General features: G+C 49.8%; 1 protein-coding gene across 6 annotated transcripts in view; it reads left to right on the top strand.

The window, feature by feature from the left end:
- The first annotated feature begins 658 nt into the window (after nt 1–658).
- LRRK1 (leucine rich repeat kinase 1) overlaps nt 659–12,948 on the top strand; it is a 76,919-nt gene continuing 64,629 nt past the window's right edge. For 2 of the 6 annotated variants that reach the window (XM_048076362.2, XM_067003825.1), the window contains exons 1-2: nt 659–815; nt 3,854–4,069. In XM_048076362.2, coding sequence (XP_047932319.1) covers nt 4,003–4,069 — 67 coding nt within the window. In that variant the 5' untranslated portion in view covers nt 659–815; nt 3,854–4,002. The other 4 variants (XM_067003824.1, XM_013181913.3, XM_048076363.2 and 1 more) reach the window with 4 other exon arrangements.

Raw genomic sequence — 12,948 nt, 5'->3', positions numbered from 1 at the left:
AACCGTTACATCTGCTGCCTCACTAAATATGTTCAACTTTGTGAAACCGTCTCAGTGAAAGCCCTGGGCAGGGCTCTGAAACAGGCAAATGTTGGACTCTGGTAAGTCCCCTTTAACGTGTCTCTGTATCGGTAAGGCCAAGCCTCCAACACGAAGCTACAGGAGTCATTTCCAGCCTGATACCTGCGCTCTGGGAACTGCGTGGCACAGCGGCGGGTTGGCAGCGACGACGAAGCCATCCAGATAACGTGGCTGAGGGACAGGGGGCTTCAGCTGCTTCACCTCCAGAGACCAATCTTTTCTAAAATAAATAAATTAATTAATTAATAAAACAAGCGGCATAAGCCTGTGTAGACGTGCCCAGAGAGAGCACTGACACCAAATGCTGATGGGTGAGCGTGTCCCGAGATGGAGCCCGGGAGAGGGGCAGCTCACCCACCGCGGCCCCTCACGTCCCCTCAGCGGGCCGGGCCGTGCCCCACGGCAGGGGGAAGCGGCAGCCCTCAGGAGAAGGCTGTGAGGCCCGCAGCAGCCCCTGTACCCTGGGGGGGGGACCGGTCAGGACGGAGCCCCCCACCACAGCCCGGGCCCGCCGGCATGGCGGAGGGCGCCGAGCCCCACGGGGCGCCGCCCGCGCCCTCACCGCGGCCTCCGGGGGCCGGTGGCGGAGGAGGCGCCGCGCTGCTGCCCCGCTCCTTTTCCTTCCTTCCTTCCTCCCTCCGCCTCCCGAGCCGCACAGCGAGGCGGGCGGCCGGCCGGAGGAGGAGAAGGAGGAGGAGGAGGAGAAGGCGCCGAGCCCCGGCAGGACGCAGGAGGTACGGCCGCCCCGTCCCCCCGCCGCCCCGCACGCACCTGCCCCCGCCGCCGGGGCCGCGCTGAGGGGAAGGCGGCGAGGGGCTTTCGGGGGGGGGGGGGGGGGTGCTGAGCACGCTGCGGAGGGAGCTGAAAAGAAATAAAAGCAAAATAAAAGTTGGGAGCCGAGTTTTTGGGCGAGGGGGGGTTTCTTCTCCTCAGCAAGCGGCGGGCGGGAGGCGCTGCCCCGGGGAGGAGGGAGCCCGCCGGGGGCCGTGAGGGGCGGCTCGGCTCGGGGTGGCCCCCGGGGGCTCCGCCGTGCCCGGCCCGGCCCGGGTAAAAGCCCCTTGTCGCTCTCGGCCCCTCGGCGTGGCCGCTAGGAAGAGGGGAGACCCGAGGGCAGCTGGGTGTGATTTACGCTCCTGCTTCCTGGCGAGCTTTACACCCGGGTAGGGCGCAGGGTGGCTTACTCGCTCTCGGCTCCCGCTTTGTGAAGGGGGCAGCAGCGGTTTGCCGCTTTCTGCAGCTTTTCGCGTCGCCGAAAGGCCCTCAGCAGGTGACAGATCTGAGCCACGCTCTGCTCCTCACCGGGCGGTCACTGCTGCTTCCTGGGGAGCCTTCACCAGGCCCTTTTGGGAGCACCCGTCCGAGCCCCCAGCCCCGCTGGTGCCATCCGCCTCTCCAGACCCCGTTGCCTTGTCCGTCACAGCTCCGGGCCTTAAACGAGCTCTTCGGAAGCATCAGGAGGTTTTGTCAAAGAACTGAAGTTTTTGGAGATTGCTTGCGGGTCGGGAAGTGATGCCGGGCGCAGCAGCCACGGCCGGGTGTGCTGGGCTGTTAACCAAAAGCTGAGAGACGTTGGGAATACGTGAGGCGGGATGTAAACCTGCACCCAGATGTGCTCTTCACCGTCTCCCTCCTGAATGAGATTCTGCAGAGCCCGTAGCACCCAAGTAGTGCTGTTTTTCCAGGCGCTCTCTCTCCCTAAATCAAATTAAGACCTGGTGTTCGCACGTGTTGCGGTTGAGTGCATCTTGCTTAAGGTAACGGCACTGCAGGGACGTTTTTAGTATATACACAAAGGTCCCAAAATACGGAAATACAGGAGCAGTGCTGCCTGCGTGGGGGCTGTGTGGCAGCAGTGCACTTACAGCTAAAGCATTCGCTAGTTGCCGTTAAAGGGAACTGATTATCAAAGTTTCAGGAAAAATATTAACCTAAGTTTTTTCCTTTCCCTGTGTACAAGGAAAGTTTCATCCCGGGCAGGAATCCGGGTGGAGACTTAAACATTGGGAGCGGGGTGATTTTTCTCAGAGCTTTTCAGACGTGGTGTGCCCCAGTTGTACGGCAAGGAAACGCTTCAAAAACCAGCATCTGCTAAAAAGAGTTATTCTGTTGGTTTTTGCATGGGGAAGTGTTCGTTCTGATGCAGCTGCTCAGCACGTTGACGGTGAGGGTGCCGGGAAGGCAGGGGCTCGGTGCTGCGAGCATCACGTCCCCTTCATCTTCAGAGGGAACAACCGGGACAGCTTTTGGGAGGCACAGCGGCCTCCCCGACACCCCCACGTGTCTGCTGCGGTCTGTGGTGGGGACGGACGGACGGACAGATGGACGGACGGACGGACTGGTGCTTGGCTGCGCGGACATCTGCGGCCGTGCTGCCGCGAAGGAGGCGTTGGGCTGTGGGGGCGTGTGAAAGAGCTTGCCTGTAGCCCGCTCCACGCCTCTCGGTCCGTGTCGTTATTTGCTGTGTGGCACCCGAATCATTTTTCCCATCTTTGAAAAGCACCCCAGAGCCAAACCGCAGCCTGTGGCTTCGCCCGCTGCCCAGCTTGCAGGATGTGCACGGCGCTTGGGCTGTGAGTTTTGGTTCCTGCTGCCGGCACCACAAAGTAGGGGTCATCAGAAGCTCGGTTTTGCTCTAAGTGCGCCTAAAACTCAAGTATTTGCCTGGAAACAGTTGATGTAGCATTCAGTATTTTTTAACGGTGTTGGCTTGTGGTTAAAATGCTGTGTAACGAGGGAGGAGCAGGCAGCTTTCTGAAGAGTGGGGATGGATCCGTGTGTCCTTATGCACTCCCTGATCCGGATCCCAGCACAAAAGCCACCTCTGCTCACGAAGCAATGCACCTGGGTCTTGCTTGCTGAAGCACGAGGTGGGCTATGTGCTTTGCCAAATTGGATCAAAACCTCAGCATCACGCACCGAGCATGAGAAAATCTAATAAGGATCAAAGGTAAAGGGCGCTGTGTTACATCTGAGAGGCGTTCACGGGCTGAAACTGAAAGCAGAAAGTGAAGGAGCGCTGGCGTTGGCTGGGCACACGCTGCAAATTCACCTGTAGTGGTGGAAGAGAGAAAATGTGCAGGTGTGCAGATTTGAAGAAGTCAGAAGCCCTGGGAGACTGAGCCGTGCGGTCTTCTTCCGAGCTGTCTTGTACAGCAGCAGCCAACCTCCGAGAGCTCCTAAGGGCTTGGTTTGCCTCCCTGGACGTGTTTGAAGAAGCCTGCTGCTCCAAAAGCGCTGGACTTCTCTAGAAGGACTGGGCAGAGGGGAAAGAAGCTGGTGTGTTTCTCTTAGCTCTGTTTTCTCTTTTCTATAGAAAATGGTCTCAGTAACCACGTCACTATTTTTCAGTTTCTCACGGTGGAGTTGCACAAGAGCCACAGTCTTCTTTGCGGATGGGAAAGGTTTCGAGGTTGCATTTAGGATTTTTCCAGCTGCATTTCGTCGTTTCAATGCTCTGCCTTTACACTAGCTTGTGGAGAATCAAACTGCAGCTGTGACCCCTGCCCACCCCCTCCACCCGAAGACTCACCAAAGAGTCAGCTTTGGTGGAGAAAAATTGGGAACATTTATCTTTTCTATAGTGCAGACTTTGTTAGTCTCCTCTGTTAATTCACGTTGTGTTCTTTGAACAAAGCTATTATGGAAATAATTGTATTTATATTTGCATAGGATGATGAGTGCTTTTCTGCAAAGTAACATTCAGACGGGAATAAGCATCTTGCACTTTCTCTACTAGAATGATTAATTTGTTTTACCGTTTATTTTTAAACAGGGTAAATTATGGTTCTTCAAGATGGTGCTCACTAGCAGTCGCTCCGTTCCTGCACTTAATTGACAGAGATCATTCAGCTTTGACAACACTACTCGGTTTCAAGTGCTGCAGAAAGTTTGCCTGTTGAATCTTCACAACTACGACCCAGAATGTACTGGTGTGTGGGAACTGAGGAATCCGCTGTTTCCAGAGAGAGCAACATGGATCCACAGAATGGTAAATAGGACGATTTTATTCTTTCCTGTTCCAATTGGGAGTGGAAGGTTTTAAGAAGACTCGCTAGCCAGCTGCCACTTAGTTTCAATGAAATCTGAATATATGAAAGATCTTTGAGTGCTTTGAGCCTTAATTTTAGAAAATCTACAGTACAGAACGAGGAGTTATACTTGCAAGGAGAATGACGTTGGACGGTTCAGGTGATAAGAATAGCATTTCTCTGAAGACCAATTTTCTCCCAAAGCCTACGGAATTAGTCAATATATGTATCATGTCTCAGCAGTTCCTAAATATGTTTTACAAGATCTGTGCTTTTTCAGCATGCGAATGCAAATATGTTCCCAGCCACTGATGCAATGTGTATTCAGGGTATGAAAGCTGCTAAAATCAGAGCATCGGTTCTCAGGCTGAACAGATACTAACCTGCTCCAGTTTTGCTCTGAGCTTTGGTTCAGTGACTTACAGTAATGCATCGGTGGGATGGATTAGGAGGTCTGCATTTATGCAACATAATAAATCCATAGGTGGAAATTTCTCTTTAGGAAGGGATGTAAGCTTCGGGTTGTTTCCTGTTAATTAGTTTTGTGGGTTTTTTTCTGAACAGCCAAATTATTTTTGGCTGTTTCTTAATGCAGAACCCTTCAGTTCCTCGGCAGTGCTGTACTTCTCTGAGCCAAAACCCGGTTATGTTTCTGCATCAAGAAATAGCCTTCTGCTTATTGCATAACGGTATTCCCCCCGTGCAACAAGCAGTTCATTAGGAGGCGGCATCTGCGTTTTAAGTGTGGGATGAAGGTGTGTTTGACGCTTTGTAGTGAGTAAGCAGGCTTCAGTAGAAGCTAATGTTTTTGCAGCCTTATTTTGGATTTTATCAGCAACTATGAAGCAAAACCTGGTACTTTATTCAGAGGCTGCCTTATCTTGTCTAAAGACGTTTCTCACCAGCGTCACAGGGAGCTCTGGGAACTCTTTCCACTCTCCGTATGTATTCTGCTTATTCTGTGCTACTGATTTTGTTTGGTTTTGCTTTCGTTGTTTAGCATTGTATCTCTAATAATCATAAGCACTTGGTTATTGAATATCTTTAAAATTGTTGAATTCTATCGTATGAGTTTCTCTCTGGAAGAAATCGACTCCGTTTGAATACTAAGCTATGTGAAGTATTCTTCATGAGAAGAATTTTAATCTGTGCTAAGTGTTAAGAATTGCTAAATTTTTGTTCTGCAATAGTGATTTGACCAGTTCTTCTTGCTTTTTAAAGATACAGCAAATAAGCAAATTAGTTTGAGTGAATAATGAATTGAGAAGAGGAAAAGGTATAAATTATTTTCTCCATTGTGAATGTGGTTTTTATTCTGAGAAATTTCTTACATGTTTGTTATATAAATATATTCAGTTAAACTGGCTAACTGGAGGCATACAGATCTTATTGGTATAACTCTTCTATCCTTACATGCCTGGATTGTTTTATTTGATAAACAGTTTTTGGAAGACTGGCCAAGTGACCCTAGGAAAGCTTAAGACCTGGTGCTGCCCTGGTGGATTAGTTCTTTATAAGCATACTATACGTGTTTAAACACATTTTTTTTCTGGATTGAGTCCTGCCAAGAATAATTGTCATTAGCTAGCTGGTCCACTCCCTAAGTTAGCTGGTCCTCGTTCTGCATTTGGATCCTGTTACACAACTTGAATGCAGGAATGCAGTGACTCATTCAGCCTCCACATCTGAATCGATTGTTTACATGCGTCTGTTCACAGCCTGGATGCAGCCTCCTGCTCCCATTCAGTGGGACCCGCGGGGAAGCGACACCGCAGATGGTTCCTGCGGCGCTGAGGACCCCCTTAGCACCCCAAAAGCTTGGAGCCTGCTTTCAGGCAGGAAGGATGGGCGTAGGGGTGCGAGGGCTTTCACAAGGTACACCGGTGCCTGGAAGGCTTTAGGGCTTTTTTTTTTCCTGACAGCTATGCGTTTGGCCAGATCTTCACGAGGAGAACGCACCCACGGCGTCACTAATACAAGTCAGCAAGTGTAACGTACGATAACGTGGGCTCACCTCACTGCATCTGCTCGCGTCTCCGCTGCTGCTTCGCTTGGCTGCGGCAGGAATCTCGCCCGGTGTCCCAGCAGGATGCCCGCTTCCCCCGGGAGCGAGCGAGCCGTGTTTCACCACCGGACCCTGCGCAGCCTCCGGGGATGCCGCGGGGCTTGGCTGGCCGCTGCCAGCAGAGCAGGGAGGGTTTGTCACTGGCGTGCAGAATGATGCTCCCCTTCGGGTGCAGTCAGCACCTCCCTCGCCTCTTCAGACCCGGCTTCCCCTCTCCTAGGTTGGTTCATGTTATCCTAATTAAAAGAAAGAAAGCGAGCGGAGGTATGGGGGCGGCTGCAGTATCTCATGAAGCAGTGTGCTTTTTTTTTTTTTTTCAACTGGGTTAAAGAGCTCTGCATAATATAATGGAGGTGACATAATGTGGTTCTTGTAGGAAATACAATGGAAGCCCAAAGATATCACCACATGAATGTCTAGAACATAATAGAGATTCATCTCCTTTCTACAGGCTGTTTGTTTTCTTTGAATCTTACAAAATTTTACAGCTAGCATTTAATTCTCAGATGAGTTTCTAGGAGACGTTTCAACAAAGATGTAGAAAAGCAATCATCGTCCCCTGAAATGTAAGAATAGTTTTGTTAGGGAGCTTATCTCTCTTACTGAGAATGTTATTCAAAGTCCCAGAGCGTTCGTGTGCCCTTTGTGTGTGTCTCTGAGCTGGAATTGGATTATCTTCCCAACGCACCAGAGGGTGTCTCTTCTCTCCTGCTAAATCTAGAGATGAATATCGAAAAGGTGTGCTGCATTGTAATGTATGTAATGTTACATAATGAGGAGCAACGATGCCAGTGAGAGGTGCTTGAAATCTTGTGGCATTCGCAACTTTTTTCTGAGGGAAGTTTGCCCATGCAGTATGCCTGGAAAAGGGATACGGATGTTAAAATGAGAGAGCGGGCAAGTAGACAGAATATATTGACCCGTGCTGGAATTTGGGGCGAACCAGCTATGTGTCAGAGGGGCCGTGGCGGCCCTGCAGCTCCCGGGGCTTCGTATTTTATCTGGGAGAGGCGACCCACGATGGCAGCGACCTTTGCAACCCTGCCTCGGCCGCGGCTCAGCGCTGACTCAGAGGGAGAGCTGCTGCCACCTCCTGAATCACCGGCAAGTCTCCAGGCCAAGTCCAAGGAGCTGAGCCCGAGGAGCTAACGGGTCGTTTTATCAGAGGCACCGCGCGGGAGCTGGTGCAATTCTGTACGGAAAGTTTCACAAGCGGTCGAGCGGCGACAGGCTGAGGTTGGCTCACAGGGGGTTAGCCCTACAAGTAGCCAGGGCCCACCCTGTGCGTGGCCTCCAGGTGAGGTCTCTGCTGTCGTTCCTTCGCACTTCGCCCGGCTGGATTTGGTGCCTTACACGTGAAGGGCAGGAGCTTGCGTTTGGTGGCGTGAATATCTTTGCTCATAAATTTTTCCAGCTGAATAGAGGAAGAAGGCGAAATTGGTGTGTGCAGCACCCCTGGTGTCACTTTGTTCCTTGTGAAAGTCCCGTGTGAAGCTTTGCATTACAGCTCTGTGCATGGGGCGACAGCCAGCGGCTGTGTCTGAGGGCACACCACCTTAGCCCCATCTGAGGCATGAGAAGGAAAAAGGTACTTGCACTCTCTGCCCACTTTTTTCCCATCCTCACAGTGGAGGTAGTAGCATCACCTGAGTCTGCTACGATGGTGTGGCAGGGTGGAGAGCCAGGAGAGCATCTGGGGAGCGACCTGAGCACACTTGAGGCCTGCGAAGCGTGCTGCTTGCTCGAAGTTCTGTGCAACGAGCCTTGTAGGTTTTCTGTTTTTCTTCCTACTTGTTAAGCTGCAAGTTAATTTGAGTCTAAAAAGCGAATTGAAAGTATTCCTACAAGCAAAAAAAAAAAAAAAAAAAAAAGGCGGTGTGGGAGGACACAAAAAATAGAACAGGTATCGTATGTGAGTTAGTCTCAGCAATGCCCTGCAGAAGGAGAAGTAGGAAGTGCTAGGCAGGAATAGGAAGTACACTAGTAAAGCGGTAATAGGCTTGTATTTTTAAACATATTTAAATACACACTTCATACAGAAGTGGTGAAATCTCACATGGGGCCAACTGCTAATGCGGAAGGCCAGCAGAACATGCCTGTGGCTGAGCCTGCTCTCCTCTGCAGACTGCAGCCCAGCCGCGTTGCGCCATCCCGCTGAGCCCAGGCAGGGTTTCCCAAAAGGGCAGTGAACGCGGGGACGTGCAGTTAGGTGCCTCGTTTGAGATGCTCTGAACTGATTTTTCAGAGTCTGGATGCTAATCGCTCTTCTTCGGAACGTGCCCTGGGAGGTGCCTCTCATTGTGAATCGGAGGCGTCTGAAGGAGCTGCTGGCTTTGGAAAATGGGTGCTTGTGCCAGTGGGGAGTTTGGCTTGGGGGTGCTGTGCCCCTCTGGAGTCACGGGATCTAAAGGAGCAGTTAGGTCTTAGTGGTGGCAGGATCAGCTTTTCCTAGTAGATGCCACAGACGCCAGTCTGCTCTTGAACTCGAGGGCAGAACTGCTGGGAGAGCCAGCGGTGCGGTACAGACCCTGCTGGGCAGAGAGTCCAGCCTGAAAGGCAGTGATGTGCAGGCAGCCGTGGAACACCAGTCCCTGTCTGAGCTGTGCATGGCATTATCTGTTGCTACACAGCTTTATTTTCCACCTTTTTATCCAGCTTTATTTTCCACCTTCCAGTTAAGATGTATTGGTACGCTGAAATGTAACTTAGGACAGCTCCGTCAAGACGCCTGGAAAAAACAAAGATGAGCTGATAAGGGAAGTAAAGAAAAGCCGTGGCACCGAGAACCTGCACACAGGGACCCCTTAACTACCTTACTAATTATAAAGCAGGTGAGGTTGGCACTGTGGTCGTAGGCAGAACTGTTATCCTCCGTTGCAGTGGGGAAAAAGCAATTGATAGAGTTCACACTGACTTGGTCTTTACCAGGCCTGTAATTGATTTACTGTTTTGCCGGTGATGTTAGAGGCAATTTTATACTTGCATTAAAGAAAGTGCTACGAATTTATTTTTTTTTCATCCTCTCCAAAGCCTTTGGGAGCCTTATGTAAGACCCATTAAAGTCTCTGCGCTGGCATAACAGGCTCTGGATCCGATCTTCAGGGATCCTTAGAGCATCAGGTCTGTGGTTTGTTTGTTTTTCATTTCTCTGATCAATAAAGGAGCTGCCAGGGCTGCGCTTGGCAGCAGGCGGCTAGCTGGGAGGAAATGTTTGCATTGTAGATGAGGGTGTCGGGGGATAGATTTGATGCCATTCAGCTCTCAGTCTGCCCCATAGGTGAATTATGGCCCTTAATAGGTTCTGTCTTGGATTTTACGTCAAGTTAGGCCGATATTTAATTCCCTAATCACCCTGTGTTCATTAGTGGGTCAGCATTGCTTCTTTGCATATACATAACCACAGCAGCAGCCTGTTTATCTAGGCTACTGATAGCTTCATGATGAGAGTGTGTGCATGCTTTGAATTCGTGCATCGCTTTAGCTTAAAGGGAGGCCTTACAAAAGGAGTCTGTAGGTATTAGGAAAAGCCTTCACCCTTCAGAAAGCCCTCCTGCAGTCAGAGGGGAGGCGTGGGTTGAAGTTTCTGGTAAACAAGCAAACAAAACAAACAGAAAGGAGTGCTTTGAGAAATAACAGACTTTAAGACTTTGAGAAATAACAGACCTTAAACTGTGTACAGCTAGGTGACAGGCAGGCAAGCTGTGAGGCTGATCACGAAACTGAAACGGAGTCAGCAAGGACATGCCCGACCGTGGTAAAATGCGATAGCCGAAAAGAAAAGACTCCTATAGAACAACAGCAGTGTCGATGGAGTAAGATCTTAGAGGTTATGCTGCAGGTTTTGCAGACGCCCAGTGCCTCTCGCCGTGGCAATCAGCCACCTTGGCCGTGTTGGAAGAGAGGGTGAAGAGCCGTGATGCCTTGTTGGTGATGCACTTCTTGCAGGGGTGCGTGTACCTGCCGGTGAAGGCGGTGACCCCTTCCCCAGGCTGAGCTCTCCCGGCGCTGGTGGTGGGACGTGGGGCTCAGGACCTCAGGGCTGGGGGTCTGCCGCAGAGCGGCACCAGCTCTGGCGTGAGTTCCTCCTTCTGCAGCTCACCATCTCCTGGAGGGACGGACAGCAGGTCTGTGGTGAGTTTGGGAACTTCTCAGCCGCAAAGACGAGCCTCGTGTTGCCTCACCGTGTGGAGGAGAGGGAAGGGGTCAGTCTGCTACAGGAAGGGAGGGGGAGGGCGAAGGGTGAAAGAGCAGGGACCTGGGGAGATGGGAGCTGGAGAGCGACCAAAATTCCCTCCTGATAGTCGCTAAGTGGCTCGCAGGCACGAAGGTTGGCATTTCAGACACTGCCGCAGAGAGAGCCCTGTCCCAGGCTGCCCACAGCTTCTTTTCTGCGCGCCGCTGAAAATCGTGGAAAAATAACGAACCGAAGCAGTGATTCAAACAAGAAGTCTGGATAAATTTAGCTCAAATATTCTTGGTATGTTTGTGGTTGCTGTGGAAATTACATCATTGCTTGTTTTAATGATCAGAATATCGCTTGGAAAACTGGCCTGGCTACCCGAGGAGAGCTCAGAACGAGGCCTTTTAAAAGCGTGTGTGTCTTCGGAATTGCTTCACCTGGATTTAGTTGGTTCAGGGTTGTTTGTTTTATTTCCTTGCGGGGCAGGGAGTATTTTGACTACAGGTTATTGCTGCTTAATTGAAAAGCCACAAGGTTTAGAGCTGATACGCTCTGCAGTGTGATTATCTACTTCACATTAAAATTCTGTCTGGGGAGTAAGATTCAAAAGCAGTGCTGGTAATTGCTTAAGACAAGACCTCCTTCAGCATCTGCCTGCATGTCTTTCTGTCTTGCACATCAAAGAGCCTTTGAAAAAGCTTTTATTTTTGCATCAAACAGGAACATATTTTTTTTAACACTAATGGACAGGATCCCTTTTCAGATCTCAAATGTAGCTTGGAAAACAGAAATGTCTAGCTCCTTAAGTTGGCTTGTAATCACGGTCACAGCTCTCCGATGTGTTGCACCTAGGACTTTTCACACAATGACAGGGTATGAATAAAAGCTATTAAAGTGTTTTTGGATGGATCGGGCAAGATTTTCACATGCACTGCATCTGTGCTCATCATATGTTGGTAGGAAGGAAACATGCCTTGCCTGGTTTTGCCCTTTTTGCCTTGGAGCAACCACCTGAAAATGCTGCAAGCTGCAGTGGGTTCACAGCACGCACCTTCAGTTGAACATAGCATCCTCCCAGACAAAACCCTTGTCTTTCTTCCACTGAAATGAATGTTTACATTCTCAGACATCAGGACGATGAAAGGGAAATATTTCCCCTCCCAAATACAGGCACTTTTGCCGCTTGTAGGTTTTGTCACCAGATACGGAAGGTGGTGGGGTTTTTTTGGTAGCCCGTTACATTTTTGGCAGCACATCGTCACGCAGCCTGATTCAGGACCAGCACTGCGTTGGCCAACAGCAGAGGCCTTTTCAACAAAACTTTCTCTTCTGTTCCAGACACAGCTGCTAATGTAATCTTCCGTACTCGATATTTTCTCCTGGAAACCTCTAAGGATCTGCTTCTGTTGCATGGATGCTGGTGGAAGCGCTCACAGCAAGTTCAGTAGAAGCTGGAGCAGAGCCTCGCTTTCCCAACTTTTTTCTTTTCTTTTCCAGAGTATCACATTCATATCTTTTCTCTGGTGTCCTTCCCAGTTCCGTCCTTCCTTTGACTCTGCTATGGCCAAACCTCTTTGGGTTGATAAAGGACACCCTCTCTTAATACCAACTTTCTTCAAAGTAATCTTTGTTATGACTGTTGGTGCCCGATAGCTGATTTAACTTCAGCGCAGGTGTGAAGTGGGAATGCAGGCTGTAGGACTGGAAGGGTGTGTAGGTCAGCGTCCTGCTGTCACCCTCCTAAACCTTATTCAAAGCATCTTTTAAATGAGTTGACTTGTCTGTTCTTTCTGCTTTTTCTAGAGGACTGTTCCAAAGCCTCATTCCTCCAGCACTTTAAACTTTCTTCTAACTGGCAGCTGAAATGTGTTTGTACCCTGTACATAAATAGCTCTTCTTCCCTGGTGTCTCCCTCTGGATGTATTTATAGACAGTGCTCGCATCCCTGTCCAGCCTTCATTTTTCCACACTCAACAAACCAAGCTCTTTTCGTCTCTAATCTTGTAATTAGACCGTCCGTTTCTTAATTCATCTTCAGCTCTCCAGATTGTCATAGCCTTCCTTGAACATGATAAACTGGAGTCACGCAAGGTATTTTTACGTATCTTTTTCATGTTTCTTCCCCCTTTTTTCCTCCTCTGGCCAGTCTTCCCAAAATCTTCATGTATCCAGGTTCTGTAAGAGACCTGCAGTGCTTCCTTGGGGAAAGGAGGAAGGACACTGGCGACTGTGCAGGTTACAGCATCGGCCCAGGAGCCCTGTCATACGATGGGGCTCAAAGCACTTGCTTCTCCCTTAAGCTGGCTTTAAATGTACGTCGAAGGAGAACGAAGCATACGGGGGCTGGCTGTGACTTGCTGCTTCCCCAGTATGCGTAAGTGCCGACTTACTTTTTAGAAGAATATTGAGCAAACGATCAGTCTGAAAGAAAGAAAACAACAATGCATGGGAATTTTTCCATTCTGATGAAAGCTTGAACGTTAGGGAAACAGAAAAGTTTCAAAGTAAACCAGAGTTGGCCGTGAAATTCTATTTTATGAAATTTCAAATGGAAATCCAAGCCTGGTTTGGTTTCACGGGTATAATATTTGATT

Source organism: Anser cygnoides, chromosome 11 (assembly GCF_040182565.1).
Source record: "Anser cygnoides isolate HZ-2024a breed goose chromosome 11, Taihu_goose_T2T_genome, whole genome shotgun sequence".
Lineage (NCBI taxonomy): Eukaryota > Metazoa > Chordata > Aves > Anseriformes > Anatidae > Anser > Anser cygnoides.
Note: the sequence above shows the minus strand (reverse complement) of the source record. Positions and strands in the feature narration are given on the sequence as shown.